The sequence below is a fragment of the Fukomys damarensis genome, unplaced genomic scaffold (assembly GCF_012274545.1).
Source record: "Fukomys damarensis isolate Sample0158 unplaced genomic scaffold, DMR_v1.0_HiC HiC_scaffold_16, whole genome shotgun sequence".
NCBI classification, from domain to species: Eukaryota; Metazoa; Chordata; class Mammalia; order Rodentia; family Bathyergidae; genus Fukomys; species Fukomys damarensis.
The window spans coordinates 56,550,899-56,573,386 of record NW_022900928.1 but is presented as its reverse complement, the minus strand read 5'-3'; the positions used below and the strand labels follow the sequence as shown (position 1 = coordinate 56,573,386).

General features: G+C 35.6%; 1 protein-coding gene across 2 annotated transcripts in view; it reads left to right on the top strand.

The window, feature by feature from the left end:
• The window catches only part of LOC104852847 (protein NPAT), a 39,455-nt gene that overhangs the window by 12,274 nt on the left and 4,693 nt on the right, over positions 1-22,488 (top strand). For both annotated transcript variants that reach the window (XM_010610635.3, XM_010610636.3), the window contains 13 exons: positions 604-676; positions 3,551-3,591; positions 4,010-4,234; positions 5,534-5,615; positions 6,466-6,553; positions 7,353-7,444; positions 7,523-7,610; positions 9,931-10,027; positions 10,760-10,870; positions 13,415-15,073; positions 16,846-16,958; positions 17,132-17,240; positions 22,331-22,388. In XM_010610635.3, coding sequence (XP_010608937.1) covers positions 604-676; positions 3,551-3,591; positions 4,010-4,234; positions 5,534-5,615; positions 6,466-6,553; positions 7,353-7,444; positions 7,523-7,610; positions 9,931-10,027; positions 10,760-10,870; positions 13,415-15,073; positions 16,846-16,958; positions 17,132-17,240; positions 22,331-22,388 — 2,836 coding nt within the window. The remainder of the gene's footprint in view (positions 1-603; positions 677-3,550; positions 3,592-4,009; positions 4,235-5,533; positions 5,616-6,465; positions 6,554-7,352; positions 7,445-7,522; positions 7,611-9,930; positions 10,028-10,759; positions 10,871-13,414; positions 15,074-16,845; positions 16,959-17,131; positions 17,241-22,330; positions 22,389-22,488) is intronic.

Here is a 22,488-nt window from a genome sequence, read left to right as displayed (position 1 = left end):
AAATTAACAGTGATTTAGAGGACAAATTCTGATATTTATTCTCATACTGTTTCTGTAGCTTACAGCATTCACCAATTAATGTTAAAGAAGTAGCATAAATAGCTTAACATTTGCTGTATACTGTTTATAAGTGCTCTGCTTTCATGTTTTATCTCATTTAGTGTGTAAATTAACCCACTGAGAGATATTGTTTATACCTATTTTTAAATGCAAGGTAATTGAGAATTAAATTACAAAGACTTTATATAACCTTTATGATAATTATTTGTCATGAGCATATATTTTAATTCATCTTTAAATATCACATATCAGATCAAAAATGAAAAAGTAATGTTATTAATCTAAAAATATGAAATTACTGGCCTTACAAAAAAAGCTGCTTAATTTATATGGATGTCCATTTCCACTCATGTTGTGTATAGTATACAATGGCTGAAAAAAAAGCAGTGGCAATCATACCCCTCCTGGCCATTATTTAAACAGGCTTTTCAAGTCCCAAAATAATGTCAACAACAGAGGGAGATTTTCTTTCACTGTGATTTTCTGTCTTTGTTCAGACTGAATGATGCATTTTCTCCAACTGAGTTTATTTTCTCTATTTAGAAACATCAAATGACGTCCCAGCAATAATGTCATCTCTGTGGAAGAAGTTAGACCATACACTTTCTCAGATCAGGTACTGATTAAAATGTGCATAATGATTTTGGAATGCAAGTATACTTTAAATCATTTTATTATGTATATAGTACGCTTATGTAACACTTAATCTTGCTTGACATTGTCTTTGATTGGAATAATTTGAGAAAAATTGCATCTCTTTTTTGGTAGTATCTTGATTGCTTTCTTATAGCTGGACACAATACCCAACACTTACAATTTAAAGGAGTAGAGGTTTATTTTCCTCAAAGTTTTTAGCGGTTTCAATCTGTAGGCTGGCTGCAAGGCAAGGCAGCATAGCAGAGAAACACAGCTCATGGAGTGGCGTGCAGGAAGCAGAGTAAAATCAAGATAGGTGGGAAAGAGAGACCTTTCCAGGCCACACTCCCAGTAACCTACCTCTTCCCATCAGGCTTCACCTTGCAGCATTACACCCATCTATAAACTAATCTGTGGACTGATCCACTGATGAGTGTTATGCCTCCATGATTTAATCACCTCCCAAAAACCTCATCTATGAGCTCATGAGGCTTTGGGGGAACATCTGGGTATAAACCACAACAAACACAAAGCTTTTGCCCTGAGCAGTATACCTACCCCATTTCTATTTTGAGGAAGGATTGCTCTTAGGTTGTCAGGTTGGGCTCCATATCCTGCCTCAACCTCTGAGAGTGGTGGCATTACTGGCATGCACCATCATTCCTAGCTGGAGTAACTTAGATGTTAACAAAATATTTACAGATGAAGAAATTGAGGTATATGGAAGTTTAGTGACATTCCCAAGGTTTTTGTAGCAACTTAGAGGCAGATCTTGGACTAGAATTTTTCTTAGCCTAGTCCACTGTCAGTTCTTTTAGACAACTGCCTTTTTATTACATATACAGAGAATGAATGTGTTGAACCCATGCCAGTTGGTGCTGCCCTTATTAAGAAATAAACTTGATGGGGCTGGGAATGTAACTCAGTGGCACAGCACCTGCCTGGCAAGCCCAAGTCCTGAATTCAATCCCCAGTACCTAAATAAACAAACTTTAAAAATAATGCTACTGCTGTAATCTTCCTTTAGAATTTTCTCATGATGCTAATATCTACCTTCTACCTAGTTAACAGCCTTGAAATGCCAATTTTAGCATCATTGGTATCAATTTTATAGGCTCTCTTATTTGATTATGGAGCCTATTATGAAAATGATAAGTTTCTTACCTTTTCACCCTGACATAGAAGTGAATATTCCATCTAACTTTAGTGAAGGTTTTGTTTTCTTCTCTCATTTAAAAACTGCTATTATGACCAAATGCTTTTATCCTAAGCCTGGACAACATCTTATTTGGTAATCTTATCTTTGTTTCCCTTTTCTGACTTAACTTTCCTATCCTTGTAGATAATCTTCAGAAGTATTCACAATTTAGTATTTATAAATACTGTGTATGTTACTGAGATATTTTATTGACACGACTTAACAGTACTGATTGAACCTAGGACTGTCACACTAAGCTACCTCCCCAGCCTTTTTTTATTGTTTCTTTTGAGACATTTTCACTCAGTTGCCCAGGCAAGGCTCAAACTTGTGATCCTCCTCGTCATCCCAGTGTGCAAAGATTATAAACATGTGCCACCATGCCTACCAAGAGAAAGAATTCTTAGCCAAATTTTCTATTAAGTTTTGTTGTGGGTTTTTTTTTAAGTGATTCATTCAATTCAGTAAGTTTTGTGGCCCCTTTTTATTTGTGTGTGGTGGTTCTGGGGATTAAACACAGGCCATTGTTGGTACTAGACAAGTGCTTTACAACTAAGCTGTACACGTAGCCCTAGTGGCTCATTTTGATGGAGACTTGACATATTTTCTTAGGACAAAGACAGTGTCTATTGCTGCTTAGCAAATACATGGGTAGATAATTAAAGTCCATAGTAAAAGAATTAACTTGAACTTTGTCAATTTCCCATTTGCTTTTCTCTTTCCTTAAAATTTAGATAAGACAATTTCGTAGTCATTTATTAAAAGCAGAATGTCACTTGCATGAACTTTGGGATTCTGAAGTATTGATATATGTGAAATGAGTTTCTTTTGAATAAGCCTCTAAATTAGAAATTTAGAGAAATAGAAATAAATTAAGAAATATAAAGCCATGTATGGTGGCGCACACCTGTAATCCCAGCACTCCGGAGGCTGAGGCAGGAGGATCACTGTGAGTTCAAGACCAGCTTGGGCTACATAGTGACTTCCAGGTCAGTCTCAACTACATAGTGAGACCCTGTCTCAAAAACAAAAACAAAAATGCAGTTTGAGGTGGTTTTAGGAATTCCATACACTTAAGCTATGTAAGATGTACAACATTTTCAATTATATATATATTTTCTGTTTGTTTGTTTGGTTTTTCTTTTGTTTTGTTTTTTGAGACAGGGTCTCACTGTGTAGTTGACACTGACCTGGAACTCACTATGTAGTCCAGGCTGGTCTCGAACTTGTAGCAATCCTCCTGCCTCAGCCTCCCAAGTGCTGGGATTACAGGCATGAGCCACCACCCCTGGCCTGCATTCTTTTTTCTAATTGAGTTTATTGGTACATTTTAGGTATACAGTACAGTTACATTCATCATTGGGGTCTTGTACCTTTACATGACAGATCTTGGTTCAAACTTCATTCTTAAAGTCAAAGCACTCTAATGCATATTGAATTGGATGGAAATTTCATTACTAAAGTATGTTGTATGAGTTTGTTTATATGCTACTCTTTTTCTCCTGATACAAAGCAGAATTTGTTACCAAGAAAATGTGTTGCCTTTTTTTTGTCTTAGGTCAGTCACATTTTAACTTATACTTTCTATAACTAAATCTGAGAGTATCTCAGCAACAAAAATTTTCAATAAATAAACTACTTTGTTTTATTTATTAGGAGCATGCAAAGTTCCCCGGGGTTGGCTGCCAATCAAAGAGGTTGGTATTTAACTTTAAACAATGTTGAGAATTATTCCAAACTTTGGTGAACATTTCGTAGAACTTGAATGCTAAGTACCTATTTTGTTGAAACAGTCTTTTTCCTTTCATTTTACATGTATGTATAAAATAGACTCCTTACATTTTTTCATTGGCTCTGATGTAACATCTTTTAATTCTCATTTTACAATTTTGGATTTCTTAATTTTTGAGTATGTTAGCAATACGAATTATTGCAGAACAGTACTCTTGAATTTATAGTTTGTTGTGAAATTATCAAGTAACTGATATTTTTAAGAACCGTCTTTTCAACCTGTGGATCTAACATTACATAGTACTATATATAGGTCATTCATCATGTTGTCATATTAATCCCAAACTACTCTGACATTAATTTTTAATGCTTATGTGTTTGCAGTCCGAACAAGAAATGGAATTGCAGAAATCAAACGACAAAGAAGGCTTGCATCTCAACCAGCTCCTGTCAGTTCAGAGTTGCTGATTTTGCCTTATGTTTCAGCACAATTTACTACTGCTCCTTTGACAGCTACACAACCTGTTCAGCCAACTGGCCAAATTTCAACTCCAATGAGGTCAAATTTTGTAGTGGTCAATCATTCACAGTCACAAGATACTGTAACTAGTAAGCTTTTGTTTCTTTGACTTTACTGTATTATCTAAATGAGATGGCCTATTAATGTCTCTGTATTATAGTATAGCATTGCGACCAGAGCAATGAGAGAAACTTGGCATGGAACAGACTTAGGTAGCTTTACCACAAAATAAAGTCTAGGAATCATTTTATTCTAGAGTTCTTCCTATTTCTAATCTAATTGAAGTCTGGCCTTGAAATCTTTTTTCTAAATTTGAAACTTAGTAGAAAAGACCCTGTTGTGTTAGATTTTACACAGGATATGCATTATATTTCACTGAGTCCTTAACCTTTCTTTGTGCCCATCTGTCTTCGTGGAATAAGGAATGTCTCTTTCTAGTATACTGCCATCTCTACTTGTTGAAAGTTCATATTTCTGACTTACTCTTAAAACAACAAATAAACAGACCATCTGGTATATTTTCCTTGTTTTATACTTGCTGTATAGAGGAAACATGTGGTGTAGTATAAATTAGAAAGCTAGTTAATAATGGAGTTGGAATTAGAATTTAGGGATTATACTCCGAGTTCACAGTCCAGTCTACTATATAACCAAAATGTTGCCATCCATTAAGATCTCCCTCGTTTCCATCTTTTCTACATTCACAACACTTTATTTTCTTACACTTTTTTCATTCTATCATGTATTTTGTGTTCTATTGTAAAGCTTTAAACATACACTGTGAAGTGTTTTATTAATAATATCTTATATAATGCCTTTCACATAGTAAGCACCCTATAAAGGCTTACTGAATTTAATATAAAAATAATAATCAGAGGGCCGGGGATTTAGCTTAGTGGTTCAGTGGCCTGCCTCGCAAGCGCAAGGACCCGAGTTCTATCCCTGGTACCAAAAAAAAAAAAAAAAGCAGAGATTAGCCAGGTGTGGTAGTTCATAACCATAATTGCAGTACTCGGGAGGCTGAGGCAGGAGGATAGTCACGAATTTGAGGTCAACCTCTGGGCTACAGAGTGAGTAGAAGGTCAGCGTAGAACATACAGTGAGATGTCTCAGAACAAAACAAAAAATAATAATTAGTATTTAGTGCTTTGGATAAGGTATGGTGGCATGTGCCTGTAATCTAAATTCTCAGGAGGCTGAGGCAAGAGGATCACTACTAAGCCAGACTGAGTCACATAGTTCAAGGCTGGCCTGAGCTATATATATATATAGTGAGACCCTATCTCAAAAAAACAAAATTAATTCTATATATGTACACACACACACACTGTTTATCACCTTAAGGTTTAGATTTATTTTCCTTATTATTTTGTTTTCTTGAACTACAGCTGGAGAGTCTTTAAATATCGTTCCTGGAACTCAGGAAAAGAAATCTCATGCTGCTTTAATGTCACCTGGTAGACGTAAAAGGTAAATGATTTTTATAAAGGATATGTTGCCAGTACCATTTAAAACAAACAAGCAAAAAAGAATTGTAGCGAAATATTTATATACTGAATACAGTTCTTAGAACCATATACTGATACCTGTTTCAGAAGGTACTAGTTTTTGTCACATGCTAACCTGAAATTGAGAATTCAGTTGCATCCTTTGATAAATGGCAAATCACTGCTTCATTGGATATTTCTTTTTTATTTGACAGTACATAAAATAAGGGTATATCTTACAATTGATGTTATCTTCAGTACTTTAGAATATATCCTTTTTAAATGATCATAAGTAATACTGTTTTATGGTTCACAAATACTTTAAGTTTTTAATTAATTTATATAATCTTTTCAGGAAGTTTTTGAAAAAATTCTATCCTATTTAGCCAGTGTTTCTGGACAATATTTCAAAAAAGGAGATAAGAATAATTTTCTTCTGCTTTCTCACCTGTAAATCCGTAGGATTTTTTAAGTTTTTATTGAATTATTGCTAATTAAGTCTTACTTTAGTACAAACTTCCTAATTATGATCTTTCTCACTTAACATAATATAAAAATCTATAAATATATTTTATTCCAGTCTTCTCTAAACCCAGTGGCCTTATATGTTTACGATTATATAGCTAGTAAATGATAAAATTACATCTCAAATTTATTTCTTCTTAGTCTAAGTTTGGTAATACTTTTTCTGTTCTGTTGGCTTTTGTTCACACTAAAGGAGAGAACATACCTGTTCTACCAAAATAGTCTTAAAGTTCATGTCTGTATGGGTGGATGCCATTGAATCTGTTAGACATGGGAGTGAAAAGATCGTCTTTTAAAATGTGTTTCAGTGAATTGCAAAGGAAAAGTATTACTTTGTCTGGACCTCACTCAACCATACGGAATTTCCAGGACCTAAATACATTTGCTGTAGAGAAAGTAAGTGATATTCTGAAACTTTACAACTTGAAATACTCCTAAATTTAAAAGTACTAAAATAAGCTGGGCGTGGTGGCGCACACCTGTAATCCCAGCACTTGGGAGGCTGAGGCAGAAGGATCGCTGTGAGTTCGAGACCAGCCTGGACTACATAGTCAGTTCCAGGTCAGTCTCAACTACATAGTGAGACCCTGTCTCAAACAAAACAAAACAAAAAAAGTACTAAATTACACAAATGTGTTCATGTGTGTGTGCATGAACGTGCTAAATACAATATTTCTATAAGGTTGCAGTGGAATTGCCCTGGGATAAAGCATTGGGATGTAGGAGGTGGTAAATTAAGAATAGATAGCATAGACAAATCTACCAAAGGATAAAACATTTGTATATTAGGAACTGAAATACTTCGTTATTGTTGGATTATTCAGTGTAATAGAGCATTATCTGAAACTTTTTTATGCTAAGCTAAAATGTGTCTCTAAGCAGTGACGAAAGAGTTGCTGAAAGATATGTGAGAACACATAAATTTTCAAATGCTATGTTCAGGTGGTAATATGGAGGGAGCCACTACAACTTCTAAATTTCTGCTTAGATTGATTAAAACTATTCAGCTTCCAGTGATTGCGGTTTTATTATTTACGTATTTTTAGACAAGTTCTCACTGTGTTGCCCAAAGTGGTTTCAGATTGCTGGGCTCCTGATACACTTTACCCTCCTGCATAACTGGGACCTGACTGTTTTTTAAAAAGTGACAGGATACTTTTTCCTATCCTTATTTAATATTGACTTTCTTTTTCAGCAAATGGTTATTGAAAATGCACGAGAAAAAATTCTAAACAACAAATCTCTTCAAGAAAAGCTTGCAGAAAACATTAACAAATTTTTGACTAGGTGAGCCATATGTTTTAAATATTTAATTGTTTTTGCCTAATTGCATAATTATGCTAGATTTTCCTTTCTGTATTACAGTGATAACAGTATTGTTCAAGTACCCAAGCAAACAGATAGCAACCCTGCTGAGCCAGAAGCTTCAATTGATGAACTCCTGGGACTTCCGGTATGAGGGGTGGGAATGTGTGGGTGTGGGTAGGTAGTATTATTAAATAGATGCTATTTTGGTTTTATTTCAGAGCCATTGCCAGAGGTTTGATGTATAAAATGTAGTTTAAAGTGATATATAGCCAGGTGTGGTCGTGTACACTTGAAATCCTAGCACTTGGTAAAATAAGATGTAGCTTCCTTTAATTTCTAAATTACCCAAATATAATTTGTTTCTGAGCACATTTAGATAGTGACCTTTCAGAGTCAGTTCATGTTTTATTACTTATGTGGTAAAAATAACAATGTCTTTCTAATTCACCTAAAAGCTAACCGACTTTACCAGGCTATTAATAAAACTGGTTTATCCTCATACAAACATCAGCTTGGAATTTTTAAATATTTAACACTTAATGATTCACTGATAGTATGTTTTTTGTGTATAAGTGACAGTACTGTACAGTGTTTATTAACACTTCCACACTGCTACAAACTGTATAATGAAATGGTATGTTAATGAATCCAAGTATTATTTAAAGAAGAGTTACTAATCAAATGAATTTATTGTCTGTGTGAGGCTTACTGCCAAGAGTAGAAAAGTAGGAATTACATTCACCATTGCTACTTGGTGATGGTGAATAAGAGTTGGTAAAGAAGGAACTTAACACAATATATGTTTGTTTCTTTCTTTCTTTTTGGTGGTTTGAGACAAGGTCTTCCTGTGTAGTTCAGCCTGTCCTTAAACTCACTACGTGGCTCACGCTGGCCTCAAATTCAAAGTGCTCTCCTACTTCAGCCTTCCAAATGCTGGGATTATAGTTGTGCCACCACACTTGGCAGTATGTGTTTCAGTATTTGTCCACGTATAGTGTGCTTTTCAAAGAGCAGCTAAGTTTGTGACTGCAGCATATCCTTTTCCTTGTCAACTTGGACAATATACACATTTTTATTAGCATTACTATGTGATTTCATTATATCGGATTTTTTCCCCTATATGCCAGCGCTACCAGTATTTCTTTAAAAAGTCTTTTCTATTTTAGCTAACAAATATATATCTGTGCTAGATTTCTTTAATAGTCTTTAACTCCTTGCTATGTTTTCTTCACAAAAACTTCAGATACTTATTATAATCAACAGCACTCTTAGATTGTGTGAGGGTTACAAGAAAGTGATGATGTTCAGGACATAGTGGCACACACCTGTAATCCCAGCACTTGGGAGGCTGAGACAGAAGGATTGCCAAGAGTTAAGAAGCCAGCCTGAATCACAGAGTGAGATCTTGTCTCAAAAAAGCCAAAGGGCTGGGGATTTAGCCCAGTCATTCTGCCCCCTGCCTCAAAAATGCAAGATTCCCCACACCCCAAAAAAACGCAAGGTCCCAAGTTCAATCCCCAGTACCAAAACAAAACCAGAAAAGCCAAAAAAAGAAAATGATAATAATTTTATGCTCTTGGTTGTTCATATTATTGTGTACAGTATTTGTGAAAAGTTTTAAATTCAGATTTAAATTAGTTTTTTAAACAGCAGAGGGATTTTTTTCAATGTACAAAGGACAAAATAGAGTCTCAGTGTACGCCAGTAAAAACAAGCTCGAAAGAAAGCAATTTACAATCTACAGTAGTGCCAGTACCTCTGAAAGTAACTGTAAAGGGACAGCTACAAACATGATGAAAGGTTGCAAAACTTAGGGAGTAAACATCATATCCTTTTCCTCCTAGTCCTGTCTCCCAGAAACAGCGTTACCAGTCATAAACTCTCCCATCAAAAGAATCTGTCTTGCTCAGAAGAACTGAAAATACAAAGTTCTGAAAAATAATTCTGCAGCTTAGATTGTAGAAAAGCTCACTACCTTCCTTTTCCCCGTTGGTGCAGAGCTTGCAGATAGCTTTTGGCATGATATTTTTAAAATGAGAGCAAATAAGTAAGCCTCATTAAACATTTAAAGAAAGCACTTAATATAAAGAGACCTGACACATAAATATATTAATACTGAAGAACCTATAAAACAGTCTACAAACTTATGTGAAGAAAACATCACAGAATCTAATGATCATATTAGAGTATGATTTTATTTGTTTTTATATGTATGTATAATTGCTATGTTTATTTTAGTGTTTAGGAATGCATTTACCAAAGTTATTTTAGGAAGGAAAATTTACCTTCTATTTTCTAATCTTTATTTTCTTTTACAATGAACATATTGTTTATACTTAAAATCGAAAAATTTTCTTGAAAGGGTATGCTTCAACATAAAAATTCAGAAATATCAAATATCTGATAATTTTTCTGGTACTAAATGTTGATTGAATTAAGAATGTGCCTTCAATTCATAATTGCAGAGTGAAATCCATATGTCTGAAGAAGCTATACAGGATATATTAGAACAAACAGAATCAGACCCAGCATTTCAAGCACTGTTTGATTTGTTTGACTATGGTAAGTAGACCATTTTCTCAAGGCAGTTAGAAGAAAATGGTTTTTCTAATCTCTGGTAAGTTAACCAGAGTGAAGCAACATTACCCAGAGCATTTGAAATAGGTGCTATTTCATAAAATCAAACATTTTACGGATATTTAAAGGAATTTTGTTTTTGTTTTATTTTCCCTTAAATATCAGCTATAAATATAGAGAACAGCATGAATTTTTTTGTTTTTGTTGATATTTTGGACAATCAAAAATAGTTGAAGCCTACTATAAGACAGATAAATACAATTGAATAGTATAAAGTGAATACATTATACTGACCATTGCTCGCAATCCTGTGATCTAGTGCAGTAGTTCTCCACCTATAGTTCCCTAAGATGATATTATCTGAAAACTCACTGAATATAGGAGTTCTTGGACTTTCTAGAAGACCCTAATATACAGACTTAGTTTTGAGAGCCACCAGTACTACCCAAGCACCCTGGTGCACACATATGGTCCCTGAGACAGATTTGCTTCAGACCAGTCTGGGCAACATAAGTGAGATCTTGTATTAGAAAAACAGTCTGGTAGGAAAATAGTTTTATTTGCACTTGTAAATGACATGCAAAGTGGCATACTAAAAACATCCAGAAAACCATAACTAAGACCAAGGTTTAGTATTTGTCTAACCACTGTGAAGTATTAATTCGTGCTTGTTTTTATTTTGATCATTTAATTATCTCCCTATTCCCCTTTTAACAGGTAAAACAAAGAACAGTAAAAATATATCACAAAGCATTTCTAATCAGCATATAGTCTTACCCGAAGAAACAAATCTAGTAGTTAAAAGTTCTTTTGAAACGGAAGAATCTGGTAAGAACTTGATTTTGTTATTAATCAAAATGTTAAAAGTAGTCTCAATTCTGAGGCACAAAATATTGTTTAAGTTCAATTACTTACGTGTCAGTTGTGTATTTCCACTTTACTTGCCATAAGAAAATTTACTTCCAAGTCTTCAGAACTTTTATGAAAGGTGAATTCTTTTATAATCCAGAAGTTTCTTGACATGCTCAGTTTAGCTGGACTCAAGTTTGAGGATTTTTAAGCTGCATTTACTATGTCCACTAAATCAGTGCTTTGCACTTCTTTCTCTCAGAGTGCTAATGTGATACATAATAGCCCATAGGAGTCACTTATTGAATGAAGGAGAGCGATAAATAAGACTATCTTAGAGTTTTGAAATATATGCTCTTTTTTGAAAAGTGAATGTAATATGGTAAGAATGAATATGGCTCACACACCTGTAATTCTAGCATGTGCTGGGCTGAGGCATTAGAGTCTCTAAGAGTTTGAGGCCAGACTGGGCTGCATAGTGAGTTCAAGTCCAGCCTGAGCTACATAGGAAGACCCTGTCTCAAAAAAGCAAACAAACAAAAGTTATGTGGCTAATTGAAATAGCAAATCAAGGAAATACTGTACCCAAGTAATCATCTCAGAGATAAGAATAGAGCACTATCAGAACTGTACATAAACCCTCTTTGTTCCCCTTCTCAGTCACTAGTCCACCTCCCTGTTCCTCAGAAGTAACCATTATCTATCTTTTCACACTTCTTGCTAAACTTTGTACATTTTCAGTACCCTCTCCATTCACTGTCCAAAACAAAGTTTACTAAATCATCTTTTCTGCTTCCCTTTTTATAAAATGTTATATCCCTGTGAAATTCCTAATAGCTCCCAATTTTTTACATCATCTCTTCCAAAAACTACTTTTGAAGATCTCAGATTACAATCCTTAGTTCTCTGCCGACACCCAAGCTCAATTCTCCCTTTCTTCTTAGGCTGAACTATCATGGGGTACATATGTTTCTTATTATATATTATATCTAGAAGTTTGTGCTTTACTTAAGCTCCACCCTACACAAAACTTAAAATTCTTTTCTCATAATGTTTTTTCACTGCCCTTGCCTGCGATGGTGGTGCTCTCCTAGGTACTCAGGAAACTGAAACAGAAGGATAACAAGTTTGAGGAAAGACTGGGCAACTTAGTGAGACCTTGACTCAAAATTAAAAGGGAGTGTAGCTGGGCCAGGAATTTAGCTTAGTGGTTCTGCTGCCTGCCTTGCAAGTACAAGAACTTGAGTTTGATCCCAGTACCCCAAAAAAAAGGAGTGTAGCTCAAGTGATGTGCAAGGCCCAGTGTTAGATCCCCAAAATCCCCTACCCCAAACATTCACCTCCCCGAAATTTATGTGGCCTAAACTAATTTCCTCTGTTGTCCCCAACAGTAAGAATTTAAATGGGCTCTGTACCCATTTTTACCAGTGTCATAACTTTTATGGATTTGATACGTGTTTTTATGGGTTTTCCCTATCTTTTCTCATTTGTTCAAGTCAGGGTTTTCTGCCCTAAATTATGTATAGTTTGTCAGTGCTGATTTGTTTTCTGAAATACCCTTTGCTCTTACTCTACCTGCAGCATTTCTTTTTCAAGATCACCTCCTTCATTAACTCATTATAACATTTTTCTGGTTCCACAGGTAGAAGAAGGTCCCTTTTGCTCCCAGGCTGTTAGTTTTCAACATGCTTTCTTGTAACTTTGTGTGCTGTTTGCTTCCCTAACTATCCTAATCTCTTCAAGATCAGGGAGTGGATCACTCACACTCCAGTACAATACACATCTTTATATTGCAGTGCATATTTGGTCAGTCTTCACTAAATATATGTTGAATGTTAATCAGTATACAGAGATTAAATATTGATCCTGTTAAAAAATCAGATAAAATAAGGCCAGAAATGGTGGAAGTTGAAAAATTAATGTAGTGAAACAACATGACTACTATTACTATTTGGAGCCAGTTTTTCTTTGTCTTACCTACTAGTAAATACTGGATGTTCTGGCCGGGGATGTAGCTCAGCGGTTCGGTGGCCTGCATTGCAAGCACAAGGACCCGAGTTCAATCCCCGGTACCAAAAAAAAAAAAAAACCAACCAAAAAAAAAACTGGATGTTCTTAAACCTCTATGCTTTTTCCTTCATTATTTCATCTGTTTTCTAAGAATTGGATACTTGTTTAAAAAGACATCAAGCGCCAAGCATGGTGGTGCACACCTGCAAGTCCAGCACTCAAGAGGCTGAGGCAGGAGGATTGCCATGAGTTTGGCCAGCCTGGGCTGCAAACTGAGTTCAAATCCAGGCTGTCGTACATAGGGAGACATGTCTCAAGCAAAAAGGCATCCGTAATCAGAAATGTTGTTATAGATACGTTTGACACACAGAATGGGCAGTACAATATGTCAGAATGTCTACTTACTGTTATGCTAAAACTTTGTATGTTATTGACAAAATAGGTTGTATAGTAAAGATGACTGCTTCAGAAACTATACATACAATTTCTTTCCACGATCTTGATATCTTGCAGATGGTCAGTCTGGTCAGCCTCCTTGTACATCCTATCAAAATGAAGATGCACTAAATGCTTTAAAGAATGGCAGCAATCACGAAGTGCTTAGACAGGAAGCCCAGGAAGATTTTTCGCAAATAGACTCTTGCATCCAGAAAAAGGCCATTAAAGCAGCAGCACCTATGGAGCAGAAGTGTGACCTTGACATTACCTTTCAGTCTGTGCCTAATTTGAATGACTTTAACCAAAGAGGAAATTCTCATGCTGAATGTAATCAGCATTGTGCTGAATTATACATCAGTCAGATCCCCCCTGAAACTGAAACTGTGGAGGTTGAAAAGAATCCTTTGCCTCCAAATGTACCCAGTGAATCTCAGTTACAGCCTGATCAGTCTGATATACCAGTAACTTCATTTGTTACTCTTGGTGGTGAAATGAACAATGAAAACTTAATTCTCTCTGGGAAAAGTTCTCAATTTATGTCTCAAAATACTCCATTAACTGGAAAGCCATCTAAAAATGGTCAATTTTGTGAAAATCTTGATACTACAGTGAGACTTAAAACTAATTTTCATGGTTCGAAGTCACCAGATTGTAATGAAATTGACAAAAGTAAAGTTGAAATTAATAATATACTACCAGTTGTATCGCAACAACTGTCAGAGTGCCAAGATAATTCTTCACTTCAGAGTAAAATGTTACCTGTGTCTGTTGAAAGTTCAGCTTTACACTTGTCTGAACAAATAGAAATTCATCTTGAAGATTCAGTCTCTTCAATTAAACAACAATATAATGATTCCACAGCTATTGAACTAAATCATATGGAAAATGAAACTGAGCCACACAACTCTGAGAAAGTTATTTTGGATTCACAGGAGCCTTCATCTTCTATAAAAGAAGGAGATAACATTTTTCTTTCTTTAGGTAGAACTGATAACTGTGAGGAAGTTGTATTGATTCCTCCAGAAGGTAATTCTATAAAAAACAGTCACTCTCTTCCTTCAGAATCTGCGTGTTCTTCAGTGGGAGATTCTCAATCCGAGACCCAAAATCCTGGTGATAAACCTTCTGGTGACAACTCTGCAGAGATAGATTCATCAAATATTGTGTCTCTCAAAATTATCATTAGTGATGATCCATTTGTTTCCTCAGATACTGAACTTAACAGTGCTGTATCTAGTATCAGTGGTGAAAACTTGCCAACTATCATTTTATCGTCTCCTGCTAAATCACCTGCCAAAAATGCAGAATTAGTTAAAAGCTTGTCTTCAGAAGAAAGCGCAGGTGCTACTGTATCTGCTGCAGTAGAGGAATCAGCCTCAGCAGAACAAAACCTTTTAACCCTCAAACCTGAGGACTCTTCAGTAAACAACACACAGAGTGAAGAAAGCACTATTTTTTCAGCCAGTGTTACACCATGTGTTTCCAAGGAAGGAGGATTCATACAATTGATGCCAGCTGCAAGCACAACTTTTGGCAACTCAAATAACATTCTCATTGCTACCTGTGTGACTGATCCAACAGCCTTGGGAACAACTGTCAGTCAGTCTAATGTTGTGGTGCTGCCTGGAAATTCTGCACCTTTGACTGCACACCCTCCGCCACAGTTACAGACACCACCAAGATCAAACAGTGTATTTGCTGTCAACCAAGCTATGTCACCAAACTTTTCACAAGGTAATTTTAAGAACATATTGAAACCTGTAATCCCAGCACTTGGGAGGCTAAGGCAGGAGGATCTTGAGTTTGAGACCAGTATGGGCTACATAGTGAGACCATGTCTCAAAAAAAAAAAAAAAATGGAAATAGGCTGGGGATATGTGATAGAGTACTGCCTACCATGCACAAAGCCATGGATTCCATCCCCATCATTGCAGAAGAAAAAAAGGAGTCGAGAGCATATTGAAATTCATTGTTCTTATGTATGAGGTTGTTGGCTAGGAGATAAAGGATATATTTTATGAGAACATACACTTAAAGTTTGTGATTATGCTTCTTGATGCTAGCTAATTCAGTCAAATCTTTTTACATCTGCTAAGCTAGAGATTTAAGTAGTTGAATTTTTTTTCACACTTTTCGGTGTACATGTTAATAAGCTACTAAAAGAGGTAAGAAAGACTGATTCTTCACATAGCTATACCTGATAAAACCCAAATGTTATGGGATGTTTTCTTACTGTACCTGTACTTTTCAAGGAATATGTCATCTATTTGAAGAGACTTTCAAAAACAACCTGAATTTTTGCCTCCATAAAATCTATAATTTCTTGCTTCCTTCCATCTTCTGGAATTGATTACTGTCTTTAGATTGTTTTTTCTTAAAGAGGGCTCTTGTGGCATTTTATTATATGCTGTTTTATAGCAATTAGTGATTTAAGTGCCCGTTACATTGGTCAATGATGTGCTTCTCAGAGGTGAAGCTTATGGCACCTTCATCTACATTTCTGTATGTACTGTTCTCCTTTTCCCCATCTGCCTTTTTACATAATAGTCATACATTAAAATCTGATTAAACATTAACAGTCAAATATTAAACTTGAGGCTGTTACAGATGAGCTAAAGGGGGGTTTAGAATTGATAAAGCATATGAAGCTAGAAATAAGGTAGGGATTGGAGATAATAGTCTTCACAGCCAAAGGAAGCAGCACAAGCATTCGTAGGTATTTGAAAGACTGTAGTAAATGAACCTATAAGTGAATGGATCAGCCTAATGGGAACGGTTAGTGAGTTTATTCAGAAAAAGTTTATTTGCAGGACAGGGCTAAAATAATAATAGTTGACTGTAGTTGACTTACAAAGACCCTGTAACCATTCTAATTTCTCCTTACTGGTTTTTCCTTGTTATGCACCCTTTGGACAATGCCATTAAAACATAAAACAGGGTTATGAACAGGGTCTTGAGCTATAATCATGCAGTTAGGATCCTAACTTTCTGTTACAGAGTTCATACTCAAATTAGTTTCACTATTCTTTCTAAAGGAGTCCATATGGTAATTATAATATATTCTTATAGCTGTAGAGTCGTTTTCTGCGTCCTCGTGTTGGTTTACTATGGCTCAATACCTTAACACCTTAATATTCTGATTGACTTTTTCTTGGTCATGCTGTTGCTCTTAAATTAGTACTTTTTGGGGCCAGGGATTTATCTCAGCGTTTCCGCTCACCTGCCTCAAGCAGAAGGTCCTGAGTTTGATCCCTGGTACCCCCCAAAAAGTTTTTTGTTTTTTGTTTTTTGTTTTTTAAGGAGAATAGATTATAAAGAAAGGCTGTTTGGGCTGGGGATTTAGCTCGGTTCTGCTGCCTGCCTTGTAAGCGCAACGACCCGAGTTCAATCCCCGGTTACCCCCCCCCGCAAAAAGGCAAGGTTGTTCATAGAATTTATTTCCAAGTACTAATTACTTTAATATGACAAGATTTGAGAGGAAATCTTTAATGAGAATTGTTTTTTAGGTTCTGCTATTATAATTGCTTCTCCAGTCCAACCTGTACTCCAGGGAATGGTAGGAATGGTCCCTGTGTCTGTGGTTGGACAGAATGGAAATACCTTTTCTGCACCTCAGCAGGTAAGAATTATGAACTAAAAATGGTACACTGCAGCTTCTCTCTGTCTTTTTTTTTTGGTACTGGGGATGGAACTCGCGACCTTGCAATTGCGAGGCAGGAGGTGGCACCACTGAGCTAAATCTCCAGCCCTGAGGCCTTTCTTAACAGTAATTAATGACTTCTTCTCTTACAGGTCCTTCATATGCCTTTAGCAGCACCTGTGTGCAGTAGAAGTATCCCTCAATTCCCTGTTCCTCCAAAATCTCAGAAGACTCAGGGACTGAGAAACAAGGCTTGTATAGGTACCATTTCTTTAAGTTAATGTCAACTTTATGTGTATGTTCATTGGTCTTCAGTAACACTTGGAGTGTTGTACTGTTCCTAACAAGTGATTATCTTAGTTTAAAGTATTATAGTAATAGATGTCACAAGGCAGCCAATTCTATTACTGAACAGTCTTGATTCTGATAAAAGTTGTTTTTATGTGTTGACTACTAGTTTTTGCCTATTGGGCCTTGTTTCTTTGGTATTCCTCTTTCCTGACATGTTTAAAGTGTTTGGTAAATGGCTTATATATTTGTAGATCAGTACATCTCAAATTTTAATACATATACAAACTACCAGGGAATTTTATAAAATGCAAATGCTAAATTAATAGTGGCTCAGGGCCCGAGGTACCATATTTCTAACAATCTCATAATGCTTGTGCTCCTGATATAGAGCACACTTTGAGTAGTATGGCTTTAGTTCGCAGATTACCTTCCTTTGTTCTCTACTTTAGTCATTGGCCCAGCTATCTGTCTAGTCACCATGTCCAATACCCGAGTCACTCTTAACACGCATTTCTCTTAGTTCAAATGTTCCTTTTTCATCTTAAGTTATATCAGTGTTGTCCTAATGTAGTCCCCCTTCTTTGTTGTCTCTGTTTTATCTGTTGGTGACTAAATGGCTTTTCCCCCCTTAAATACAAATGTGAATGTGTTGCTTCTCTGTCTAAAAACTTGGATATCCCCACCCACAGGATTGAAATTCCTCCAGCTGGCTTACATACACATTTATCAACCTCTCCGTTCCCAGCTCATACCACTTGCCAGCATGCACTCTGTACCAGCAATACTTGCTGTTCAACTTATACTAGGTGGACTTTTTTTATCCCTTTACCCATGTTATTTCCTCTTTTCAGAATTCTCTTTCCTCATCCAACTATCATCCTTGGTCTGTTTCTGATCCTTCAAACTTAAACATAAATTTATCCTAGGAGTTATTTTTAACAAGCAGTGGAGAAAGTGGGCATTCTATTTTTTTTTCTTTGATTCTTTATTACCTATGCTATAGCACTTAACAGATTACATTGTACATGTTTATCTTTACATTGAAGGTTTAGTGTTTTAAGGGCAGTGATAATATAGAGTTCACAATGTTATGGTCAGTTTAGCTTTTCTTAATGCTAAAAGTTATCCATCTAGTAGACTTGAGTTGGATTTTGGTTTACTGGAACCCTACTAAACTTTATCTCATTATAGCAGCTTTGTATTATTTTTGTGTTCCTTCTTTTAACATGGTCTTTTTAATGACCATTGGAAATCATTTGCATAAGCCTATCAATGGACTTTCAAGGTGTTGCTAAGAGTTTTTTTTGGTTTTGTTGTTTTGTTTTGTTTTGACAATGATATGATGAAAACTTTTGTAGATGGCGTCTTTGTGGGCCTGTACGGATTTGTTTGAGGCATATGCCCAAAAGTAGAATTTCTGAGTCATAGAGAATTCATGCTTTCATTGCTTTCTTTACTTGACCAGTAACATTGCCAGTGCTGATACCATGTAATATTTTAACTTTTACCAAATTGATGGCATGAAATGGTATAATAGTGTCTTTATTTTATATTGTTATCACTAATAAAGTTCAAAATCATCTCATAAATAATATTTCCCTTTCTATGACTTGCTTGTTCATATCGTTTTCCTTCTCTATTAGATTTCCTATCTGTTGAGATGTTATTCTTTTTTTGATATCATAAATGTCTTCTCAGTCTCACACTTGTTTTTTATGCCATTGCAGAGTTGATACCAGAAAAGAAATTTGTAAAAGTTCAGCATCTGTGATAAGTTCTTAAAGGCTGTCTATGGTAAACATCCCTTTAAGGTTAGAAACAAAACAAGGGTACTCATTCTTGGCTTCCTGTGTAGATACAGTAAGGCAGCATTTCCAACACCAATATATTATTAAATAATCCATTTTTCCTTCTCTTGACAGCTGAACTTACCTCCACCATATACTAATTCCCATCCATATATCTGTGGTCCAAGAAAATACAGTAAGAAAATAGGTACAAAAATCTGAAAAAAGAGTGACATTACTATGGCAAATATGATTTTTACACAGTAAGCCTCAGGAAATCAGTAGAATGATTAGGACTGGTAAGAATTTAACAAGGTTGCCAGGTATGATAAATTTACCAAAATTTCTATGCCAGCAATAAAGTTACTAAATGTAATAGAAAACAAGACACCATTTACAATCACCACAAAAATCATAAAATGCAAAGGAATTAACCTAACCAAAAATTTGGAAAAGGAATTTTAAATCTGTAAAAGGGTATATAGGAAGTCCTCAACAAATGCAAAAGAGCTGTTTTCATGATTTAAAAATTTAACAATTTAAGGATGTCAATTCCCAGTTGAATCAAATGTTCTGTAGGATTCCAGTTTCAAATCCAAGTTAAATATTTAGGGGACTGGGAAAATTGATAGTTAAAACTGTAGGGAAGGGGCCAGGGATTTAGCTCAGTGGTTCCGGCACCTGCCTCACATGTGCAAGGACCCGAGTTCAATCCCTGGTATACCCCCCCACCAAAAAAAAGAAAAGAAAATTAAAGCTAAATATGTTTAAAGGGGCCGGGAATTTACTTCAGCAGTTCGGTGGCCTGCCTTGCAAGCGCAAGGACCCAAGTTAAATTCCTGGTACCAAAAAAAACTGTAGCGAAGAATAAATCCATGATTAGCTAAGAGCAGAGAACAAACTTTACCCAGCCAATACAGAAATACAGTCATGCTATCGTAATTTAAATGGAGAAACAAATGGAACAAAATGATTTCTATATATAGTATATGATAAAGGTAAGATGAGAAGTCAGAGACAGCACATATACAAAGTAGTGCTATATTTTCATTCAAGACCTTGATGAATAAAACTTTTCAAACTTCTCTACCTTTAATTTTTCTGTGGTAGACCACATGCCTACCATGGGTCACGCCTCGGGTTCAATCCCAGCACTAGAAAGAGGAAAAACAAACAAAAAGTGGAACTGTTCCATTACACTTAAAAACTGATTTCTCACTTACTTGCCACTTGGCAATCATTTTAAGTATTTAAATCCCCTCCCGTTCCCTCTTAAACTATTTAAGATTTGTACATCTCTTCGGAAATATATCTAATCCCTGACTTCTCACTTTTAGCCGGTGATTTAATCTTACAGCTATCAGTAGTGAATTTCATTTCTAATTACTCCTGTTCATATGTACCTGTTCTACTTCTAGCATCATCCTTCTCTTTTTCATCTCTTGTAAAAGAATAATTCTTTCTAAGGTTATAAGACCGTCTCCCTAAGCTCTTGATTATATCTTCTCCTATATATCTTTCAACTTTTCTTTTTGGGCTTCTTCCCTCTTTAGTTGTGAATTTATATGTTTATCCCACCTGCCAACCTTTAATTATCAACACCATTTTTGTTTGTTTGTTTTTTGGGTTGGTTTTGGTTTTGGTTTTGGTACAGGGATCGAACTCAGGACCTTGCACTTGCAAGGCAGGTGGCAGCACCACTGAGCTAAATCCCTGGCCCTACCAACACCTTTTTATTTCCTAGTTCTTATCCACATTACTGTGTTATTTTTTCTCATGTTTCTACTAATACTATTTCTGTCGTCCTAATATTGCCACGTGCTTTGGACTTCTATTTTACTTTAATTTCCTTGGTTGATGCTATTTCCTCTGTTGATATTGTTAGGTATTTCTCTTGGTGTTTAATTTTACATATCTAAGTCTTTCCACTTCACTGACCTCCCCTACTTCCCCCATGGTTAATGTTGTTATTGATTTTTTCCTTTACCTTCAAAACCATGTAATGAATGCCCATTTTTGTCCTGAAGACCCTCATCTTCTCTCATCTGCAATATTTAGAACCATCTTACTAGAATTCTTGCTTTCAGTTCTCTTCTCTATTGCATCTTTCACATGGTTGTCAGCTGATGTTTCCAAAACATAAATATATTTATGCATTGTCCCTATGATACAGCTCTTAGATTATCTCTGAAATCAGCATAATGTACAAGGTTCTTCATTATCTCATCTCTGATATCCTTTCTCCTTTTTGTATTGCACTTCTCTTCCATGTAAACCCATGGAAATTAAAACAAAAAGATCCAAACACTTAAGTATAGCCATTGAAAAGATGGCTACTAAGAGCATTTAATTTGATCTAATCATGGTGGCGCCTGCCTGTAGTCCCATAACTTGAGAGGCAGGTGGATCACTGCAAGTTCAAGGCCAGCCTGGGCTACGTAGTCCAAGACCCTGTCTCAAAAAACTAAAAAATAAAAATAAATTTTTAAAACAACATGTGATTTAACTGACTTAGACTTGCAAACATGTCAATTAAATGGGCAAACTTTTTAAAAATTAAAATCATACTGCTTTCTTATTAACTGTCTTGATTTAACTGCATTATGGCCCCTTCAATAGCCACAGATTCAGTCTACCACAAGTAGGAAATATTCAGGGGAGTTAGGCATGGCAGCCCACACCTGTAAGACACTTGAAGCATTGAAGTAGGATCATGAATTAAAGCCAGCTTGGGTGACTTAGCAAGTTTGAGATCAGCCTGAGGTACATAGCAATACTGTCTCAAAAAAGTAAAGTGTCGGGGAAATATGTCTGTGCTGAAAATGTATAGACTTTTTTTAAATCTTTGTCCTCTAAACTGTTTACATGGCATTTCCATTTTAAATAACGTTTGAGATGAATATCTAACCTGCAACCTACAGAAGACCTTTTGCTCTCTCTTTTTTTTTTAATTTCTTTTAGAACAAATACAAAAAAGCATCTACAGATTTTGGCATCCATGAGCGCCCCAGAATCATTCCTTTGCTGGTGTGTGAATATAGTACTAGAAGAACTATGTGGAGCATTATAATTTATAGATACATAGATTGAAATCCTGTTTTCCTAAAGTTGAAACAAATCATTTGCCTCCTTATCTAGATTTCCTCTGTAGAATGGATAAATGACAATTTTATATATATTACAGAACTGCTTTTTAAAACCCAGTATGTGTGCATTGAAACTTTTTTCTTAACCTTTATGTAATATTGTCATCTGTTACATCTTTAATTCTAGGAAAGCAGGTCAATAGTTCAGCAGATTCAAGTTATTCAGTTGGATGTCACGCACAAAGGTATCAAGTAGTTTCTATCATAGATTATTTGAATGCTCAGCTTAAAAACAAAGGATTTCTTTGTTGCTAAATACGTCTTCTTTTTTTTTTTTTTCTTTTC